Source organism: Hippocampus comes, unplaced genomic scaffold, assembly GCF_001891065.2.
Source record: "Hippocampus comes isolate QL1 unplaced genomic scaffold, H_comes_QL1_v1.1 scaffold246, whole genome shotgun sequence".
Classification (NCBI taxonomy): Eukaryota; Metazoa; Chordata; class Actinopteri; order Syngnathiformes; family Syngnathidae; genus Hippocampus; species Hippocampus comes.
The window spans coordinates 115,324-136,396 of NW_017806220.1; the positions used below are offsets into that span (position 1 = coordinate 115,324).

The window sequence follows — 21,073 nt, forward strand, 5'->3', positions numbered from 1 at the left end:
TTGCCTCTTTTTTTAAATATACCAATAGTATATATTGATGTCAAGTTGTACGTTTTGGTTCTTTGTCGGCCAGTTGAAACCAATGGATTAAATGACTTTAATTTCATACTTTACTCTTGAAAATGGTACTTTTCCTTCTGATTACATGTATCAGTTTTTGGACAAAAGCGTACAGAATTGTAATTGCAAATGAAGGACGCAATATTGACTCCCAAGAAGTGCGGGTACCCTCTGCTGACCGTGAAGAAGAACTACATTTTAATTTAGAAAACGGAAGCTCGCTCTGCTGACGGTAGAAAAACCGAATTACGAACAAAACGAGGAGGGGAAAGATGCTACGGAGAGTGAATTTTTTTAGGTTGGTTTAACATCTACACCGTGTGCGAAGAAAGGGGAATTTGAAGAGTTAGGAATAAAAACTGAGGTTAACAATTTCTTATTAAAAGCTATTTTCTGGCCAGTCGTGAAATAGAATAAGGCACGAGTCCTAATAAAAACAAATTGAAATCTCAGAGTCATAATTGAGTCTCGTAGTTTGGGAGGTCGATTGATTATGTCTTGTGTCGTGGACAGGTGACTTCATCCGACGTCAACACTCAGGGCTCGATTACTCTCTGTCGCAAGTTTGTTTTAAAATGGCGGCGGAAACAGGCAGACAGGTACAAGATGCCAACTCAAGCGACTAAACTTCTTCATTTCCCTTGCTCACCGAACCGCGGTCGTAATACCCATTCGAGAGCGTCCGCCCTCGCTTCGGTTCCAGTGAGGAAACGCAGAAAGACAAGTGGGCTCAGGGTGCGAGCGAGTCTCGTTCCGAGTGCTTTTTTTTCTTTTCTTTTTTTCCCCTCTCACGTCGCTAGATGACCTCGGGGCGGTCATGTTTTTTTTCCACGCCGAGCTGCATTGAAGAGAAGCCGGGGAGGTGATAGTGGTTGCCGCATCACCATGGAGCGCTCCGACTCGCAGACGGCGGCCGGCCACCTGTAGCTCCGAGCGGCCCCCATGGCGAACCTGACCCCCTGTGACCGGGGCCGGACGGAGAGCCGCGGTGGTAGGTTGTTTTGCCACACTAAACTCACACACTTGTCACCCTTTGACACTCTTGTTTACACAGACAACATTGCAGCCCATTTTCTAATACAGGTAGACATTAATTAACTATCAATAGCCTGCATGGATTAAGATTAAAGCAATGCACGTGATGTAAAAGCTTCTTTAATCCGTATTTTATGTAACCCAATGGTAATGAAAGAACGGGACACAAAGTGAAAGACAAAATGAACACATTCTCAAGGAGCTGCTTTTGGGTACTTACTCAGCCAACCAAACTCCAGCTCTTGACTTCCTGACATATGACCAACTCGTGAATACTGCAGTACTAGTAATTAGACTCTGTAAAACCAGTTTATTCTCTTGCATCGTGTACGGTTTTATTTTCATACAACACAGTACTAATTTTCTTTATTAAAAAGAAAGCATATAACCTGACATTTCACTTAATTTGAACAGGGAACTTTGTGAAATTACAAGTTTGATCACTGAATGGATTAAAATATTTAGTCAAGGTATTAATAGCTCCCAATACGTGAATGTTAAATCATTTGCCATGGTAACGAATCGAGCTACTGCGACTCAGTAAAGTGCTGTCATATTATGTGCGTTTTGCAGAGGATAAAGACGCCCGTGAGCGTTGTGATATTTGTCTACGCGTTTGTCCGCCTTGAGTGTTCAAATATGGTTGTGTCAAGGGTTATAACACTGTCTGATGCTAAATTACAGATATGAGACTGTGTTATTCGAACTTTCAATGGAAATGCCTATTTCACAGGTGTGTTTCGAGGAGCTATTGTGGAGAACGGTTGTGAAGTAAAAGGCTCCTCTCTCTCCAGTCATCACAACCTCTCCAAGCAGCATGTCTCAGATCCGGGCCTGGTCCTCCAAGGTCAATCCACACCATGTGCCCCCCCAACCTCCATTCTGCACGGCAACTTACAGAAGCTCAGTCTCGACCTGGACAGTCACAGTCTGACTTCCCAGGACTCTGGTATCCCAACTTTGGAGCTCAACCCTCCAGATGTCACCGGGGGAGACTCTCCCGCTACTTTGACATTAGATGACGACTCCTCCGACAGCAACGGCGTGCCCAAGTCTTCCAGCTTCCCGCGCAGCGGCTTCGACGCCACCCGGTTCTTCAGCCCAGGCCTCAGATTGCCCGGAGCTGCCGCAGGCCATCGAACCTTGAACCGCAGCGACGACGTCTCGGTGTGCAGCGTGTCCAGCATGAGCACGGAGCTCTCGGTGTCCAACGAAGACATCTTACATTTCACTGTCACCTCCGACTCGAGCGCCATCGTCACCCTGGAGACGGATGACAGCTGCACTGCTCCCTTCTCCGACGTTGCGCTTGCTTCGTTGCCGGGATGCTCCAAGGACTTCAGGGGTCCGGTGCAAACAAGCCCACCTGGAGTCATGAGACAGGAAGAGGATGGCAGGCAAAAGAAACTGGGATCTCTCGCCAGCTTGTTCAACGGGTAAGTCTCTTTTACTAGACTTGTAAATCGAGGCTGTCGTAAATCCTCATTTCTCGAGGGAAATATGTTCCACATGCACCCTCAAGAGGTGATAGAGAGACCTGGTCACACCTTTATTAAACAGGATTTTGCAGTTTGTGAATCATGGTGAATTAAATTGCGACTCCTTCTGGGGTGTGTGACTTTGCTACCGAGAGGCAGTATCATGCAGTCATGAAGACACGAACAGACAACATTGACAGCTACTGTAAGTCAGTAAACATCAGTGCTATGACTCGTTTTTTGCAGAGGATCAGGAATGGAATTGAATTTAACTTATTGTCATTGCACATGTCGCAAGTGCAGAGCAATGAAATTTTACAGTTTCAACCCATCCAAGATCCCTAAAACGGGGGAGACAGGAAGGGGAATCTGACGGCCTACCAAATGGCACCCCAAACTCATAGATAAAAAGTGGAAAACACATGGGATGAGAAAGTGTTGTGGGGGGAGGGGGGACTTCCAAACTATGCTATCGTGGGGTCTGGGAAAAAAAAAAAACACCTCAGGATTAACAAAACAAGTACTGATGGGTAGATGATACCTCAAGGAGTGTATTGAAAAACTGTGTTGACGCTGTATTGATACTGTGTTGGTCAGTCAATAGTGACCTCTGCTGTACATCTAAAATCATTGCAAGTCAACTAAATGTAAAAAAATAAAATAAAAATTTACATGCTGTATACTCAAAAGTAGCCTGTGAAATAATATTTAAACTTTATTCAATTGCTAGTTATTTACTTAAAATATGATTTCATCATTGTCGAATTTCCTTTGCTGATTTTGTTTGTGAGAAGGGTTCAAAATTTGTATAAATACTCAAATGAGTTGGCATGCAAAATATAGCAAATATTTCCGGAATAACATTTAGAGGTAAAGCATTTTCCTTACAGTATGTATGGGATTTTGTGTCTCAAAGTGTTCAATCATCTGAAAGAAAAACAACAAAAATTGATTCGTTCATTCATTCATTCATACATTTTCATTGAGCAACAAACATTTTGTAAGTGTCTTTGCTACAAGGCGATTTCTCCCCTTGGACACGAGTTCCCCTGCCTTAGAAAACACTCGTTCACAGGGAACAGATGAAGATGGCATATATAAATATTTAATTACCAGATGATAAAGGTGTGGCACTGGCACAGGTACAAGCATCATCTCCATCTAATTTAAGAGAACAGATATTTGATTAAAAACTAACGGTAAACAATGCCCAAAGGAGGAAAAGAGTGACCTTATTGGACGCCAGAAGATATTATATTTCCAGACTGGTGAACATTTTCTCCAATGATCCATGTAGAAGCAAAGAAAAACTCCAAGCACAGGCACAGGTACATTGGCGGGTCTCCTCTCCATCCAACAAACCCACAACGTGTCCATACGGTTTCTTTCCTTATCAGCACAATTTGGCGCGGTACATCCCAACGACACTCTTCCTGTATTGGTCACATGATTTTAATTTTTTAAATGTTTTATTTTTTTGTCCAAACACCCATCGCTTAAAGGTAGACAACAAAGCATGTCGCGAAGGAATGTGACGAAAAGTGCCGGTTTCACGTGCACTTAAATCACCAAATGAAGTCAGCAAGCCCTGTTCATGCATTTTAATCTCGACGCACCGGCTTAATCGCCACAAATCCTTTCACACTTACTGGTTCTGGTTGGCAGCATGGCTTCTTGCTTTCGTCCTTGTTGAGATGGCGGAGCCACTCAGCGGCTCCTGGTGCCAACGCGCTCCCATGCAGCGGCATCGTGTCGTTATCAGTCATTCACGTCGTGAAGTTACACATTCCCCTCGCTGCCCTTCAGACTTCTCCACCCGCCCGCCGCAAAGGGTGGAGCAGCGAGGAGTGAAATGTTCCTTCGTGATATTGATCACTCCCCGGGCCAAAACTCCGGCATGTGCACCTCTGGCTCCGGACTCGGGCATTACCCGACGTCCTCGCGCTCAACTTTGGTGGACACGACTTTGAGCCTTTTAGGTTGTGTCAGAGCAGGATGACGGCCCCTTCGCTTCTTTTGTACATTGACAGGTAGGAGGAGGTTTGTGGATATTTCAATCATGGTTTTTGTTTGGCTCAGACTCTTGATTTAATCGCAGGTCAATTAAGTGTGTGTGTGTGTGGGGGGAGGGGTGCCATTGGGTTTTCAAACACTCGTCTATTATTTACTGTAGCAGCCACTAGCAGCGCTTTGAAGTTTCGACGTACCTTTTTGCCTTCTCTCGTCACAGCTTGTCGTCGACGTGCTCGTGCGACAGCGCGAGACGGCGACAGCGCTGGACTCGCCGACTGTTCCACTCGAAGCGCTCCGCCCATGAATCCGAACGCGCAAAATAATAGCTCTGTCAACATTTGTTCTGTACGCGAAAGCGGAATATGTCACAGAGAGCAAACACTGTCGTTTGCATTGAATGAAAAGTGCCTGGTACGCTTTGCCGCTCCCGGTGAGTCCAAAGACGGACATTGATCACTTCAAAGACTTCAGTGTTTTAAAAGAGTCATTTTCATCTCTTCACTGCATCATGCCCTACTGTTTTTTTGTTTTTTTTTTAAACCTTTGTCAAAGAGCGCATGATGTAACGTGATCTCATCATCATCTTCACTCAAATCTGCATGCTTGAGAAGAACAGCTGCCGATGGGCCCAAACGTCCCCTTCTTGATCTGTCCAAATAACAATTCAAGGCTCGACAATGAATAGGCTTCCTGTGAAAACGAATGAAGCCTCTAGCATGTAATTGTCCATTTTTTTGGGGGGGGGGTTATTTTTGCTCTGTAAAAGTCAGTCTTGATTGGATAAACAAGCATGAGGTCAGTGAATGAACACCATAGCGTTGTTTTTTTGTTTTTGTTTCGTTTGTTTTTTTGTTTTTTTTAATCGCTCTACTTGGACTTTGCTTTTTGCACCCACTTCCCGTTCACACTTTTAGTGGAAGACCTCACTTGTGTGATGCCTACATGAAAGCAAAAACAGGCAAATGGACGCACTCAAGCTGACTGTTTTTATTATTATGGAGTTTGGGTGCGGTATCTCGCATGACGTCAGGTTTTCTGAACCGAGAAGTTTGCATTGTGTGTTATTTTCAGGAGCCTCTTTGCCAGGAAAGTGAAGGACAGTCGCTCGGTGGAGCACCGGGATGCTGGATGGAAGCTGTTTGGGAAGGTGCCCCCACGCGAGGGGCCCGTGAAGGACCCGAGAAGAATACAGAAGGTAATGAACGTTTGCTTCCGTCGGACCCCAATTGCTGATGAAAGCATCGCTTATCATTGTCCAGCGCGCTGTCGTGATAAATGCCAAGGACTATTTACGACTCCTCGCTTGAGATAAAATAATTATGCAAGGACTTTGTCAGCTGGGGCATCGTAAGGTTGCATAAGGTTTGTAAATAGCACAATTTTAAAAACACAACAGTGTCGTTTTCTCGAACCCTTTCATGCACCATGTAACCTAAAAGCATGTCAAGCTGTCCACTGTAGTAACCGCAGTCCCTGAAAGGGTTAAAGGTCTCCGCCACCACTAGATGTACTTTTTAAATACGCTTTTCCACACTTTGAATATCAAAGTGTCTGCGTCGAAAAAATTCGTCAGCGTCAGCATGTCCTTCCGACTTGCTGTTGTCGCACCGCTCTGAACATTTTCAGAGTTCCATCCGGGCAGCAAAAGGCTCACAGCCAGGATCCACACGTGTGCTTCACAACCTGATCCGTGGCTGTAACCTCATATCCGAGCTGCGGAATCGGTTAAGGAGGGGAGGGGGGGTGGAAGCTCCAATGTCAAGTCTTTTGTTTTGCTGCTGCTTCCAAGACGGGCTTGGAAAAACCTTTTGTGGCGCTTTGCACTCGGCACAACCTTTTCCTCTTGAAGAAAGCAACAATGCTGTTTTAATTTTTCAACAATCCAAATCCATCTGAAGTGGAGTGATATCGTCATTGGGAATGATGATCTGTTTCTTTGGGATTGATTAGAAAGACTGTCAGGGCACCGCAGAACCCAGAGCCTTGCAGTTCCGTGGCTCAAGTACACACACACACATACGCACGCATACGCACGCACGCACACGGCGGTCCGCTCCAGAGCTTATGCGGAGCAGCTGGCGCGAGCATCCCTCTTCAGACAGCCGGGAGGGAAGGGAGCCGCCGCGCAAATGGGTGCCGCCGTGCGGCCGCGTGTTTTCCAACGCCGAGTGTGTCCCTCGACCACCCCGCCGCCGCCGCGCTCCTCGTCCGCCGGCCCTCGTGGGCACCGTCGCCAGTAGCGAGCCCCCTCGGGAGCAGCCATGACGTTCGGCTAAGGTTCGGCGGAGACGCGAACTCCCAGATCAGCCCTCCCCCGACCCCCGGAGGATCATCGTCGCGCGCGAAACGGCTGTGTTCATGGTGAGTTAGCAATGTGATACCGAGCGCGAGCCGGCGGCCTCCTTCGCTTGTTCGGCAGGCGGAAGGATGCCTCTTGATTTCACACAATAGCCCCCTTTGAGTTCCTGGAAGGCGCTTTGTGTTGCTCGTAGCAGGGAGCAGGTGGATGACTCAGACGTCAGCAAAAATAAAAAGCGCAGGAAGTCTCGTTTCGGCTAAAAAGAAACCAATAGGCGCCATTGAGGAATGATCTCAATTTCTTAAAAAAAAAAAAAATTCATGCAATGAGGGCTTGCCTTTGTTTTTGTTTTCAAATCGCTTTTCACGTGTTGGCGTCAAAGCGCACGCGGCTCGTTTTACAACGCATTTACTATTTGGCTGTAGCCCCACAGTAAGTGCTTCACAAGATTTTTATGGCTGCTTTTAAATCCCTCTTCAAGTTTGTTATTTATATTTTTATGGTACCCCTCAAAGATTTGTGCTCTGTCGTTTGCTCTCCAAGCCTGGCCAAACAAATAAATAAATACATCTAATCAACTTCATCAGTCTTTGATCATGAGCACGTTCGGATTGTGTCAGCACGCTAAGTTGATGGCCCGTCGGTCACTCAGCCTGCATTATTAAGCAGCGACGCTCACACACAGCGATGTGCGTGTGTGTGACCATATTGCTTTTGACCTCTTTACGGCCTTGCGCTGCTCTCGTCACATGTTGGAGACCAGAAACTCAAATGAATGAATGCGAATGATAACAAGCGTTCTGCCATTTTTTTATTTCCTCGTCAGGAATATGAAACAAAGACTGGCAGAGCTGGACACAGCAATCTGACGTCCCCCAGGCAGAATGTGAGGAAAAACCTGGACTTTGAGCCTCTCTCCACCACCGCTCTCATACTGGAGGACAGACCTGCGTATGTAAACACACTGGATTTGCTATCAGTTTTACTTTGCACACGGATGATGAAAGCATACATTGTCGCTCTTTTATCTTCACATTCCCCCCATTCTTCCCATTTTTGCTTTATGAACCTTTTGTCCTCAACCAAAACCCACCAGTCTTATTCGTGGACTTCGTAAGTGAGCCTCCAGAAACTTTTTAAAACACTCTTCAACTTCAATGCACTTTTTTTGGGAAAGTATTCCAGCGCACCTGTTCTTACTGTAAAACTACCCACGAAACAAAACAGAATGAATGGAACATTGTAAATGTAACAGACGTGGGCAATTGATCAAATTTTGTTGGGCCGGCATCCGTCAGCAGCCTGGGTGCCCGTCCGCCATCGTCACTCCATCATTTTTTCAATCCGAACCAAACTGTTATCATCAGTTGACCAGTCGGTCATGTTATTTTAGCCGTGCTTCCGTTAGTAAATATCAATGGTCCGCCAGTCCGTTTCTCATCGGTACACTGTACACACATGGTGACTGTGCTCTGCCACGTCCAGTCCCTCGAAACCCAATCGAAAGACGATGTAACACATCCATCCATCCATCCATCCATCCATTTTCTGACCCACTTTATCCTCACAGGGGCCACGGGGGCGTGCTGGAGCCTATCCCAGCCGTCTTCGGGCGGTAGGCGGGGGACACCCTGAACCGGTTGCCAGCCAATCGCAGTGCACACAGAGACGAACAACCATCTGCGCTCACACTCACACCTAGGGACAATTCAGAGTGTTCAATCAGCCGGCCTTGCATGTTTTTGGAATGTGTGAGGAAACCCGAGTACCTGGAGAAAGTCCACGCAGGCACGGGGAGAACATGCAAACTCCACACAGGAAGGCCGTAGCTGGAATCGAACCCGGTACCGCTGCACTGTGAGGTTGACGCGCTAACCACTGGATCACCGGGCCGCCCGACGTAACATATGTCTTCACATAATGCGGCACGACGAACGAAATTTTTGACATGCCAGACTTCCGTTTTTGTGGTCGCGAAGCGTCCAGATGCCTGGTAGTACTAAATGGCTGCCCCCCTGAGATAGAGAAATATGGGTGAATGAGTCACATTCCACAAGCACAACATGAATCAGAATGCTGCTTTTAGACTGGGGGGGGGGGGGCGCACAGCACATATTATTGTAAGTAGAGGTTTTTACTTGACTTCCCCTTAATCACATGGAACACATACAAAGCATATGTAACACTTGTAATGTATCCGGGGAACATTCTGCTGCATTTTTTTGAAAATAGGAGAAGAGAACAAACACTTCCTGTTGCCGCTTCTGTTTGTGTAATGCAGCCCCAAAGCCCACCTCCTCACTGTATTTGTACAAATGCGTTCCAGTAATCTTCCGGCCAAGCCGGCCGAGGAAGCCGAGAAACACAGGCAGCAATATGAAGAGATGGTGGCGCAGGCCAAGAAGAGAGGTAACATGATCTCCCCGCACTTTTCTACTCTCTCACATCCTTCCCGGTCATGTCTCAGCATGCCTCTCCGTCGTGCTTGTCGTCGTCGTAGAGCTGAAGGAAGCCCAGAAGAGAAAGAAGCAGTTGGAGGAGCGCTGCAAGCTGGAGGAGAGCATCGGCTCGGCCGCGCAGACGTGGAACCAGGAGATCCTGCCCAACTGGAGCGCCATGTTAGTCATCGCCAAGCCCGCCCACTGCGCCGTTCAATCCCATCGATCGCAATTGGGAGCTCGTCGGCCGTGGCTCGAGTCCACCTTTTGACCTCTGCGCTCCCGTCCTCCGCAGGTGCACGTCGCGACGTGTGAGGGACCTGTGGTGGCAGGGCATCCCGCCCAGCGTCAGAGGCAAAGTGTGGAGCCTGGCTGTGGGCAACGAACTCAACATCACTCATGGTACTGCTGCTCGGTATTCGGGCTGGACAGTGAATTGAATTCAAATCGACTTTCCAGCGCGGTGCAATGCATATTTGTCAAGAGGTTCGCGATTGAACCCAGGTTAAGAACCACTGCATTAGATGCTTATTAATATGAAAGAAAACAAAAAAAGAACAAACAATAACTTTATTATCACTCCCGAAGTCGATGCTAATTTCCTGTTCGCGTTTGGATTTAGCACTAGCACTAGCGATGTTTTGTTTTGAATCAATTTTTTTAGTCTGTAACAACAAAGATTAGAAGTGCATTCATTTGCCTGAAATTTAAATACAGTATATGAAAGCACCACTGCCACCTACTGTAGTGGATGTGCAATTACATTTTATCCACGTACGGTGAGAAAAAGCATGCTTCCCATGGTCACGTTTTTTGCCTACGTACGTGTGCTACGAGTGGATGAGCTCGCAGTCCCTGAGGCTGGACAAAAAGATCGAACAAGATTTAATGATCGGCGGAGTCTGACAGTAAAGTCCACGCGGTACATTTGCAGCTCCATATCACTTTAATGACCGTCCGTTTATTGGCCTCCGCAGAGCTTTATAACATCTGCTTGGCGCGGGCCAAAGAAAAATGCAGGAGCACAGCAGCCAATGCACCGGAGGCTGAAAGCCAAGGTACGGACGCGCCACTCGCACCGCCCAAAAGCCCGCAAATCTTTGACAACGGATCTCATTTTGTCATGATGTCTTGCCGCCCTGCCCCAGATTCGGGCTCGTCGAATCGGGAGTCGAGCTTGGAGCTGATCAAACTGGACATCTCGAGAACGTTCCCGCAGTTGTGCATATTCCAGCAGGTCTGCGGGAGGCAAAACACTTGCCACAGGGCAACTTCGTTCGCCCGAATGCCCGTTTGCATCATAATTTCTTTGTCGTTTAGGGTGGACCCTATCATGACGTGCTGCACAGCATTCTAGGGGCTTACACTTGCTACCGGCCGGATGTCGGCTATGTAAGTGTCACCTTGCTTACTTGAAATTGCATGAGTCGGCATTTTCTGGTTTTGTCGTTTTTCTCTCACCTGAAGGTCCAGTACGGCTTCTCTTATTTCACCACAAACAGTATCCGCACATGCAGGCAGCATACGACAACACATGCCGGCATGTATTCTTTATCCTCTGCGTGTACAAGGAGTCTCATTTTTGTAGCTTACTGAGCAGTTTTGAGCGTCTGCTTCATGTAGATCGCTCTGTCTCTGATCACACCGACACTATCGATATTGTCGTTTGAAAGCCGTCCGCATTTGTGAAAGTTCAATAGGGCAGCGTCACCTCGCCCCCGACAAATTATGTGGGTGATCAGAACCACTTGTTCTGAGGTGATCGGTTTCCACCGAGTGCAACTGAAACCAAAGCCGTAGTGGGCAGACGGTTTCCTGTAAGTCGGAATGGCTTCAAATGCCACTTTTCAGATTCCTTACGGTACGCTACGTGTGGGTTTGCCTTTGCAGGTGCAGGGAATGTCGTTCATCGCGGCGGTGCTCATCCTGAACCTGGACACGGCCGATGCCTTCATCGCGTTCGCCAACCTGCTCAACAAACCTTGTCAGATGGCCTTCTTCCGAGTGGACCACAGCCTTGTCGGTGCACGAGAAGATACGATCACGGTTGGCCCCGCGGACACGGCGCAGTCCTGACGCGTCTTCCTTCTTGTGTGGTCGCAGATGTTGACGTACTTTGCTGCATTCGAGGTGTTCTTTGAAGAAAACCTACCAAAGCTCTTTGCACATTTCAAGAAGAACAACCTGACCCCCGATATTTATTTGATCGACTGGTGAGTTTTTTTTTTTTTTTTTTTTCTTTTCATGTTTCATAAGTATTGACTTGAAAATGCTTTGCCCCCCGCACATGCTCATGTTGTCTGCCTTCAGGCACCTCTGAGAAAACAGGAAATGGCTGTTTGCGCGGGTGGGAGGGCGTTTCTTCAGGGGGTCCGTGTCGCTTTGAAAATTCCAAGATTTCCGTTTCGAATTTGACACATAGAACATGCTGTTTTTCCTGTCCTTAACTCTCCTTTCTGTGGTAGCCGAGCGCGATTTTCAGTGTCATACTCACAAAATGTTTGTGACATTTGGCCTTTGGGTGAAATTTTAAAATGCACTCCAACCATTCAAAGTGAACTTAATTTGACTTCTAAAATTTGGGATGTCTGTTCAACGTTCATAACTTATTGAAAACGTGTGCGACGTACATCTACGTCACTGGCAGTAAACGGTTGGAATCCACTTGAAACATATAAACAACCGTGCCACTGAATTCCTTCATATTAGGGCTGACCAATACAGTATGGATTTTTTTTGTCCAATTAATCAACCAGTTAATTCAAAGACATATGATTTGAAAAACAATTTTTTTTTGGGGGGGGGGGGATCCGTATTTTCAATAATAATAGAAAAAGGTTTCTGTTTTACAATACTTTGTTCTTTAGTATTTGTTTAACAGAAAGAAACATCTACAAAAATCTATTTTTCTGTTTTGTTTGGGGGGTTTTTGGGGGGGTGGTGGTGGTGTTTGTCATTGTTTTTGTCTCGTGTTATAATTTATTAATAAGTTGAAAAAACTGCCATTTATAAAAGGGCTAATATTGGCCGATTTATCAGTCGCGCCCTATTTGCAGCAATATGCCATTTTTCGTCATTGTGTGTGCTACATTGCACTCATTTTGTGACTAGTTGGGACTTTTGTCACGATACAGTAAAAAATAAAAAATCACATCAGGTCTTTTTGGGTGATGTCCAGAACTAACCTCGGCATCCATTCGCTCTTCCAGGATCTTCACCTTGTACAGTAAGTCTCTGCCACTGGACCTGGCGTCTCGCGTGTGGGACGTCTTCTGCCGAGACGGCGACGAGTTCCTGTTCCGCACGGCGCTGGGCCTGCTGCGCCTCTTCCAGGACGTGCTGACCGGCATGGACTTCATCCATATGGCCCAGTTCCTCACCCGCCTGCCCGACCTGGTCCCCGCCGAGCAGCTCTTCCAGCACATCGCCGCCGTCCACATGACTAGCCGAAACAGGAAGTGGGCGCAGGTAGGCCAACACGCGTCAGGAGATCATGACTGTTACTAGTTTTGAACCGTCATAATATTTTTAACGAGACTGTGTCCTTTTAGGTTCTGCAGACGTTACAGAGGGATCCGGAGCGAGGCAGTCCGGTGCTGAAGCGCTGACCTGCAGTGGACAAGCATCAGGAAGACTGAACTTGTGTCTTTTCATGGAGCGACGTCCACGATGACGTCAACGGGGGATCCGTGAGTACCCGAGCAGGGGTGCCTTATACTTCACGAACTTCCCAGCAGAGGAGCCACAACACGACACACTCCCGGACCCCCGTGGGACCACCCAGATGCCAGTTATCACGTCCACTTTGTCACTCAATCCTCTTTAACGTTTTTTTAATGGTGACTCCCCCAACGAAATCTGGAGCCAATTTGTTGTGTTGTAATGTTACATGTCGAGATCCTCTGGAAACGAGGTCAGAAGCTGCCTTTCAATATTTGTGGGACATATTGTAACTAAGGACTTCACATCATTCGACATTTCACCTTGTTAGTCTTTTAATTGTGTGAAAGGGGGTGGGGGGGGCTTAAAGGAAAGGGGCTGTCTGCCGCAGGTGCTTTTCTTTGGATTTTGAAAATCAAAATCCTCACAGTCCTTTCGGGGCTTATTTCTTCATCTCGACTGCTAATTTCAGGATTTTGCACTATTCATTGAAGCGGTTTCTCGGGCATTGTTGTCCATTTTGCACACTTCTGTTATCTAGTGCAAAATCGGCGGTGTGAATTTGGGGTTTCGGTTTTTCGTCCGGGGGCACTTGATCGTCGTCCATTGCTCAATTTGACTACATGTTGTGTGTTAACAGGAAACGTCTTTTTTTTTTTTTTCTTTCTATATAGTCTATGTGGTTTTGCACTCCCTCCCCAAGCGCAGCAACACACCGCAGAACTGCAATAACACTTTTTTTGCACATTGACCCTGCGGGTGCATCATGAGTCATTTCTCAGACTCTTTTCAGTTTGGTTATCTGTGTGTGTGTGTGTGTGTGTGTGTGTGTATGTGTGTGTGTGTGTGTGTGTGTGTGTGTGCGTGCGTGTGCGTGTGCAGTCGTATTTCCAGAATGAGACGATCACCTCGGCTAATCGTTTGTTACACGTGACTTTGGCTCTTTTGATCCGCCGTGGTTGAAAAGTTCCAAGAAAATCAGATCAGCACAGAATTGAATGTAAACTGTTGATTGCACTGTTCTGTCTTTGTTTTGCTGTCCTCTTCAGGTTTGGATTTTTCTTGCTTTGGACTGGCCTGCTGGAGGGAAAAGGAACATGTCATTTGACCAAATAAAGGACTTGCAAATATTCATGTTGTTATATTGTACACCGATGTCGATGATTGACTTGACATAGGCGGGCGAGAACCGCAAGTGCATTTCATTTCCGTTGCAGCTTTGAAAGCAGAGTGGAAAGGTTGATGTCACAAGTCGTGTCAAAACCACAAGTGCCCACCTTCTTCCACGATGCAGAAAGGACGTGTCGTATTTATAAATGTGATACGGACTGCATCTTTAGAAGCACCACGACCACTTTCATCATCAAGATCTCCCGAAAGCAGCACACCATGAGGAGCATTCGCGTCTTTCTGCTTTGCGCGCTGGCAGCCGTGACGATTTCGGCCGTTGTCGGCAACAGTGAGCCTTGAACATTTCTCTTTGCGTTCTTTCTCCTTCCACGCGTTTCATTGTGCTTTCCATTTATTTATTTGCCAGATTCCAGCGGTCCGGAAGAGTGCTGTTTTCGACACTACCCACGAAAACTGAGCCCCAAAATCTTTGAGTCCTATTTTATGACTGACGGCCGATGCCCCTTAATGGGAGTCATGTAAGTTTCTTCATCTTCTTCTTCTTGCGATGAATGCATCTCAAAATGTTCTCCCAGCATTGTCGATGTTGTGCCCTCACAGTCTGGTGACCAAAAAGAAAAATCACATCTGTGCCAACCCGACTCTCTCCTGGGTGAAAAAAGTCATGAAGTCTTTGGACGAATCCATCCTGTGAAAGGTTCCGCTGCCCGCCTGCGGCGTCGTGAAGCACCGTTGTCCACGTTTGCTTCGTCTGCTTTAACGGTCTCACATGCACAAAAAATAGTACTCATGAGCGTCTGGCTATGTTTTCGGTCAACTTGACTTTGCCGCTTGCTGATTTTTGTTTTATAGTTATATTCCCTTTAGTCTCTTGAGGTTGTATGCATATTCATGTAAAATTGAATGCAAGGGGCATTTCAGTCATGCCCCCCCCCCCCGCCAAAAAAAATTGAAGCAGGGAATCAACATTGTGCTTTTAAATAATACAAAAACTGTCGAATCAAGTCGTAACAAACGTACATGCTGACGTAGAGCTTGACGTAATCTAATTGGGTAATGCTGCCATCTGCTGGATTTTTTTTTTTTTTTTTTTTGCCGGGCGGGGGGCGTATCTGGTTTGTAAGTGCGGCTACTAATCAAAAAAAATGTATAGATAATTGTTTCGCAATATTTCTAATATGAATGAAATTATATAAATGGTGACTTGAATGAAAAAAATTCTACTTTCGGTATGAGCAAAACCTGCAACTAAGTTTAGTGAACAAAACACATCTATAGTAAACTGCACATATTAATCAATTTAATAATCTGCATCTCTGGTGGGTATGATGTACTTAAATTGCAATGTTTCTGTTTTTATCATGTCATTCTTCATGGAAAAAAAGGCTTCAAGCTGTCTAATGTCCAGTTTAAATTTTGTGTCAAAATAAACATAAAACAAAAGACACAAAGTGTATATTTTTTTTAAATCAGCTTTGCTATCTCCTTCTCTCAGCGCTTAACAACCATTGCATCACTCAGATGCTAACTGTTAAGCATATCATTGAAACATAAATTGCACGGGTAGTCACGGAATGAATCTAACTTGCATCTCAAAGCACCACCGTAAATGAACCACTGCTTAAAACGGAATCGACTACAATGACGCAATTTCTTCACGTCGACCTTTGAGCTTCTCCAGTTTGTCCTGCAGTCGTTGGGCAGCCCCCACGGTGACCCCAAAGTCCCACAAGAGGAGCGTGTTCCCCAGTAGTCCCCGCGTCTGCTTCAGCTCCGCGTTGTCCCTCCGCAGGCTGCCGCCAGCCCGCTTGGTCCGGGTCAGCAGGTCCCTCCTGGAGGTCAGCGTGGCCTCCAGCCGGGCGAGCTGCTCCCGCTTGGCCTGCGCCTCCATGTGACTCCAGTATAGCTTCTCCTTCATGTTTGACAGCAACTGTGAGAGGGCAGGATAAAGAAAATATGCCTGTGAGAGTTATTGGGTTATCTGTCTACATGTGCTGGTCGCTTTTTGCGTTGAAATTTCGGTTTTCTGAAAGGGTTATAGCACTGATGCTATTCATTAGCCGGTATTTTGCATTGTTTGCATCAAGCAAAGCGGACTTCCCCGAGGACGGATTTGACACCTCCAATGTGCGCTTTATATTCTTCCGGATCTTGGAGGCCTCTTGACTCCTCCGCTCGTTCGCTTTCCTCTCCAGCGTCTTTTGGGCCATCAGCTGCTTCAACTGCCGTAGCAGGAGGTCCCGCCCCTCCTCCTGCTCCTCCTCGCCCAGCTCCGCCTCCAAACGGACCACCCTGCTCTCCATCCCAGCGTGTACCAGACGCAGCTTCCTCAGCTCTTGGCGATGTCGCTGCTCAGACCCCAGCGCGGCGTCCACCTTGGCCCGGGCCGCTTCTGGAGACAAATGGCCTCTTAGCAGCGAGACGGCCACCTTCTTCTTCCAAGTCAACAGGGATTGCCATTCATCCTCCACCTGGGAACAAACAACAAAAAAAGCCTTTTTGTTGCTTAAAGATAAAAACGCTTAACGGCCATAAAAATTCTGATTTCTGGGGTGATCGTTCCAATATTTTCAGAGGTTGAAGTGGGCATAAATCCACGTTAACCTTCGTTACAAGTGATCACTTGATGTTAAGCTTTTTTTTTCTACAGTGAGCGTCTTATTGAGAGGAAAAGACTGAACATTTGCAAACTCCAAACTATTGGGGTGACCGTTCTGATCTTTTCATGGGTTTAAGTGGACATAAGATGTCCACATAAAATCTTGTGACGATCGATAACAGATTTCTGATTTGAAGTGACGTTAAGCTCTTTTACGCTTGTATTAAGTGTTTTAGACTGTCCCTTTTTCAAACTCAGCAAACGATAAAACGTGAAAATAAATAAATAAATAGAACGTAAAAAGACATGGGCGGCAGAAACCACTTCACATTACCTGTACTTCCCTTGCAGTGAAAGGACAATATCAGTTGGTGGCGCTAATTTACAAATAATCTGGTTCATAACCACTTACAAACCCCACAGAAGTTCGAGATAGGAGTTGTAGTAGTTGTAGTTATTAATTCATTTCAAAATACTTTAAAGAAATGAAATTCTCTAGCTTGCCATAATCTAGCTACCCGATTGAGCATCTCTTGGTTGTTTAGCCTCAACTCCTCTTCTTGCCGCTGAGCTTTCTCCATCTGGGAAGCCCTCTGCCGCCTCAGCTCCACCAGGTGCTCCAGGCACTCTTGGTACTCCTTCATGTCCGGCTCAGGGTCTTGTTCATGGGGCGTCGTACCCCTCAAATGGAAGACCATCTGTGCCTGGAGCTCCATGTTGCGCCGGCTCAGTCGGTCGTTCTCCTCCTCCAACTCTTGCAGGAGGCGCATGGAATCATTTTTGATGCCTACAACATCACCTTCAAGATCCTCACTTCGTCTTGGGGGTTCTGATTCAGGTTTAAGAGGGTCCACATCCCCCTCTGTGTTTTCCTGCACCTCACTTTCTAATGAATCCTCTGGCCCAGTATACATTTTTTTAATTTAAAATTATCGTTAAATGTATAATCAAGTGTATGTCACGCTAGAGGACTCGCACACCCGCTAGCAAAAGGAGTTGTGTTGTCTTTTCGTTGTCGTGGCAACAAGCCGGCTGGGTTTGCTCCGTAAAGCTGTAATGACAAATAATTGCCACAGGAGGGCAGTGTTTTACAAACAAACGGCATTGAAACAGAGTGGTCATCGATCGATCATTGAAATGACATTTCCAAAATCATATTTAATCTCGTTTTTGTTGTTTTATGGTTGAATCTTATTTCAACTTATATATTATGTTCTTTTACTTATTTTAATTTAATACTAATTGAGTTCATGCGATGACTAGTCTTTAGTTCAGGTTAGTGTTCTTCGACTACCATTACCACTACTACTACTCCTCCGACTACTACTAGTAGTAGTAGTAGTAGTAATAATAATAATAATAATAATTGTAATAATAATACAATGTTCATTTTGACCATAAGGCTCAAACAGGTTTGACTACCTACCAAACAAGTGTTATTTCTTTTTTTAGTTTGTTTTTAATTTAACTAAGTACGGTCAATTAATTTTGCTGCGTTACATTTAAGATGGGATTTTGTCACCGTATATTAAATTTCAGATCTTTTTATGCGAAAATTTGAGCTAAGATGATGGGCTGGAGAGAGTTGTCTTCACTGCTTTTGTCATTTAATTTTGTTTTAAGAATGCAATTATTTGATAGATTTTAAATTTTATGATATTCATATTCAAAACATACATTATTGTATGTTTATGTCTGACTGATACCATATCATGTTGAAAAATAATTTCAGTCAGTGGATGTCTAAATGTATGGACTAAGCGTGTGTGTGTGTGTGTGTGTGTGTGTGTGTGTGTGTGTGTGTGTGTGTGTGTGTGTGTGTGATAGATCTATGTATCTATCTATCTTAATTTTTTGTTTGTATGAATGTTTTAAGAATTTCTGCAGACTTTGTGTCACTGATTAGGTGCATTCACGTACCGTTTCCATCAAGCACAGATGGAAGAGATGATGACCACCTGAATGCTTGCACCTGTGCTTCTTCCAATAAAACACCTCAGGTGATGACACTCTGTTTTTCTGTTATGACTGCGACCTTGTGAGGGTGTCCTGTTTGGTTTATATGCTTGTTTGTAACATGGTAGCATCTCTATGAAGAGAAAAATGATGTGCATTTTTTTAACATTGCCTATGTTTTCCATGGACAGATGTTGAGTTCACAATGACACCTCATGTCGGTAGCCCGAAAAGCACAGAATAGACTTGTCTAGACGCCCAGACTTTCAACTGCAGCTTCAAAGATGATCAGCCACACTAAAAGTGACACCGGATCTGAGCTGTAGCTTTAAAAAGACACAGGGGCTCATGTTGGAGCTTGGGGTGCACCATGGTTTCATATCCTCTTGAGCCACAATAATGCACACTGCTGAAGTAAAAAGAAAAAAAAAAACGTCGTAATTTCGGGGAGCAGGCTTTTACGCTTCAGCTATATTATTCCTGCAATAAAACCCGAATAAATTATGTAGAAGTGACTTGCACCAAAATGTATTTGATCAAATATTTTCAAATGTGAAAAAACATCACAGCGCATCATTCAACCATTTAAATCCTAACATTCTTAAAAAAGGCATTTTTGTGCGCTATTTTTTTCATAATCGACCAGAGGAAAAAACATAATTTAGCGTCATGAGACTGCCTCGTGTCCAGTGTGTGTGTGTGTGTGTGTGTGTGTGTGCGTGTGTGTGTGTGTGTGTGTGTGTGTGTGTGTGTGTGTGTGTGTGTGTGTGTGTGCGTGCACACATGCGCGCTACCTGCAGCGTAAAATCTTTCTGCCACATGACACAGACACTGACCATGAGACCACCCACATGCCAGACCACCATCTGTGAGACAACTGTGTGATCATTTGGAAGAAGACACACATCCAACAATATACAATAAGAACGAAAAGATGTCCAAAATGGGAGTTGGGCAAATGAGCTGAATTTTTACCTTTTTAAATTCTATTTCAAGGCCTCGTCATACTTGAATTCCGCCAACTTATATGATTTGATTTGATTTGATTCCTGTGCATACGTGAAATGTTTTTATGTTGAAATCAGACTTTGCACATGTTGGCCAAAGGGTCAAAGGTCACCCCCTGGACCCTGAAATCGCATTGGTTTCGGTTCAAATCAAACTAGACAAGAGTTCATCGTAACACACACACACACACACACACACACACACACACACACACACACACACACACACGCACACGCACACACACACACAATACCGTTCTACTCCTCCACCACCTGGACGTGGTGGGTTAGTGTTACCCGCTCCCCCTCTCCTTGAGCCTTTCTTCTTTTGATGGCTGCCCCCACTTCGCCCAATTCAAACAACTTCAAATAAAAGCAAAAAAAAAAACACTAACAAAAAAAAAACTTTGTCACTTTGGTGCTTCTGCTGTTATAAATCACACAAGTCCACTTGAATGTGAAGCCCGCAGACAAGCGACGCCGAACCGAAACCAGGCCATCAACAAGTAAAACTTAACAACGCATCTCCTCATTCTTTTATGCAAATGCAAATTATTTCACCAGTGTCATAAAACACTCAGTCAATTACAAACAGGAAATGTTTTTTTTTTATGACACCACACAACAGAAAAAAAAAAACATGCATAGTGCTCTGACTTGAGAAAACAAAAAAAATGTCGGTTGTTCCCACAAGCTGAATGAAAACGACGGCCGAATGTTGTGACGAGGCCTGGCTGCTTTCCATTAGTCCTAATCTGAGCAAGATTGTGTTGCCGCGAAGGCGGCGTGTCCACACGGAAGGCATGCGGTTCCACGGATGGCGGGGGGATTGACCCTCGCCCTCTCAGGTTAACAGAAGCCCAGGGTGTTAGGCAACTCCCCCAAAAAAATCTGCTTTGACCTTGATGCAACATTAAAAGTGAAACAGATTTTATGCACACGCCGTCGGACTCCTGAACAAATGCCATCTCAATCTGTCAACCGCACTGCGCAATATTTTCCTTTTGTGATGCTCGCTCGCTTGAACGTTCACAGCAGGTGTGTCAGACTCATTTTTGTCACGGGCCACATTATAGTTACCGGTTCCCTTGGAGGGCCGTTATGACTGTGAAACCATATAAGGAAGTCAAGAATAATGGAATAGAAAATGACGACACTATGAAATGGAAGCAAATTTACAACTGCATCCAGCTCGGTTTGGATTGAAACAAACATCGCCGGGTGGTTCAAAAAGCTGCTTCTCACATCACATCTTAACTGGAACACGTATGAGGGAGCATATACAGTCATCCCCATTTTGGTTACATTATGTTGAATTGTCCTACTTTCTGTTTGGATTTATGTACAGCCTTTAAAAAAAAAAAAAAAACTTGAATGAAATATTCGTCTTCGATGAT

General features: G+C 45.4%; 3 protein-coding genes and 1 long non-coding RNA gene across 8 annotated transcripts; 2 read left to right on the plus strand and 2 right to left on the minus strand.

Moving 5' to 3' along the window:
* The first annotated feature begins 536 nt into the window (after positions 1 to 536).
* tbc1d14 (TBC1 domain family, member 14) lies at positions 537 to 13,630 on the plus strand. Of its 4 annotated transcripts, XM_019856079.1 has the most exons (14): positions 537 to 1,051; positions 1,829 to 2,531; positions 5,658 to 5,781; positions 7,712 to 7,836; positions 9,212 to 9,294; positions 9,386 to 9,503; positions 9,619 to 9,725; positions 10,301 to 10,381; positions 10,472 to 10,560; positions 10,644 to 10,715; positions 11,214 to 11,342; positions 11,427 to 11,536; positions 12,533 to 12,791; positions 12,875 to 13,630. In XM_019856079.1, exons 1-14 carry the CDS (start codon positions 1,003 to 1,005, stop codon positions 12,929 to 12,931), a joined length of 2,106 nt encoding a protein of 701 aa, XP_019711638.1. In that variant the 5' UTR covers positions 537 to 1,002; the 3' UTR covers positions 12,932 to 13,630. The 4 variants fall into 4 exon arrangements, 3 of the variants coding, with proteins under 3 accessions (XP_019711638.1, XP_019711639.1, XP_019711641.1); XR_002166387.1 differs by lacking the exon at positions 12,875 to 13,630 and having other exon boundaries at positions 546 to 1,051; positions 11,214 to 11,346; positions 12,533 to 12,644; XM_019856080.1 differs by lacking the exons at positions 537 to 1,051; positions 1,829 to 2,531 and adding an exon at positions 4,457 to 4,603.
* On the minus strand, positions 3,172 to 5,650 carry LOC109506992 (uncharacterized). Of its 2 annotated transcripts, none has more exons than XR_002166389.1 (3): positions 4,781 to 5,650; positions 3,805 to 4,006; positions 3,172 to 3,734 (listed from the first exon to the last, which is right to left on the minus strand). It is a non-coding gene; the product is annotated as an uncharacterized LOC109506992 (long non-coding RNA). The 2 variants fall into 2 exon arrangements; XR_002166388.1 differs by lacking the exon at positions 4,781 to 5,650 and adding an exon at positions 4,223 to 4,298 and having other exon boundaries at positions 3,334 to 3,734.
* A 643-nt stretch (positions 13,631 to 14,273) lies between the features above and the next one.
* ccl36.1 (chemokine (C-C motif) ligand 36, duplicate 1) lies at positions 14,274 to 15,073 on the plus strand. The gene is made up of 3 exons (XM_019856087.1): positions 14,274 to 14,442; positions 14,521 to 14,632; positions 14,715 to 15,073. Exons 1-3 carry the CDS (start codon positions 14,373 to 14,375, stop codon positions 14,806 to 14,808), a joined length of 276 nt encoding a protein of 91 aa, XP_019711646.1. The 5' UTR covers positions 14,274 to 14,372; the 3' UTR covers positions 14,809 to 15,073.
* Positions 15,074 to 15,211: 138 nt separating this feature from the next.
* Positions 15,212 to 17,724, minus strand: cfap184 (cilia and flagella associated protein 184). Its single transcript, XM_019856083.1, has 3 exons — positions 17,232 to 17,724; positions 16,235 to 16,585; positions 15,212 to 16,044 (listed from the first exon to the last, which is right to left on the minus strand). Exons 1-3 carry the CDS (start codon positions 17,625 to 17,627, stop codon positions 15,751 to 15,753), a joined length of 1,041 nt encoding a protein of 346 aa, XP_019711642.1. The 5' UTR covers positions 17,628 to 17,724; the 3' UTR covers positions 15,212 to 15,750.
* Positions 17,725 to 21,073: the final 3,349 nt, after the last annotated feature.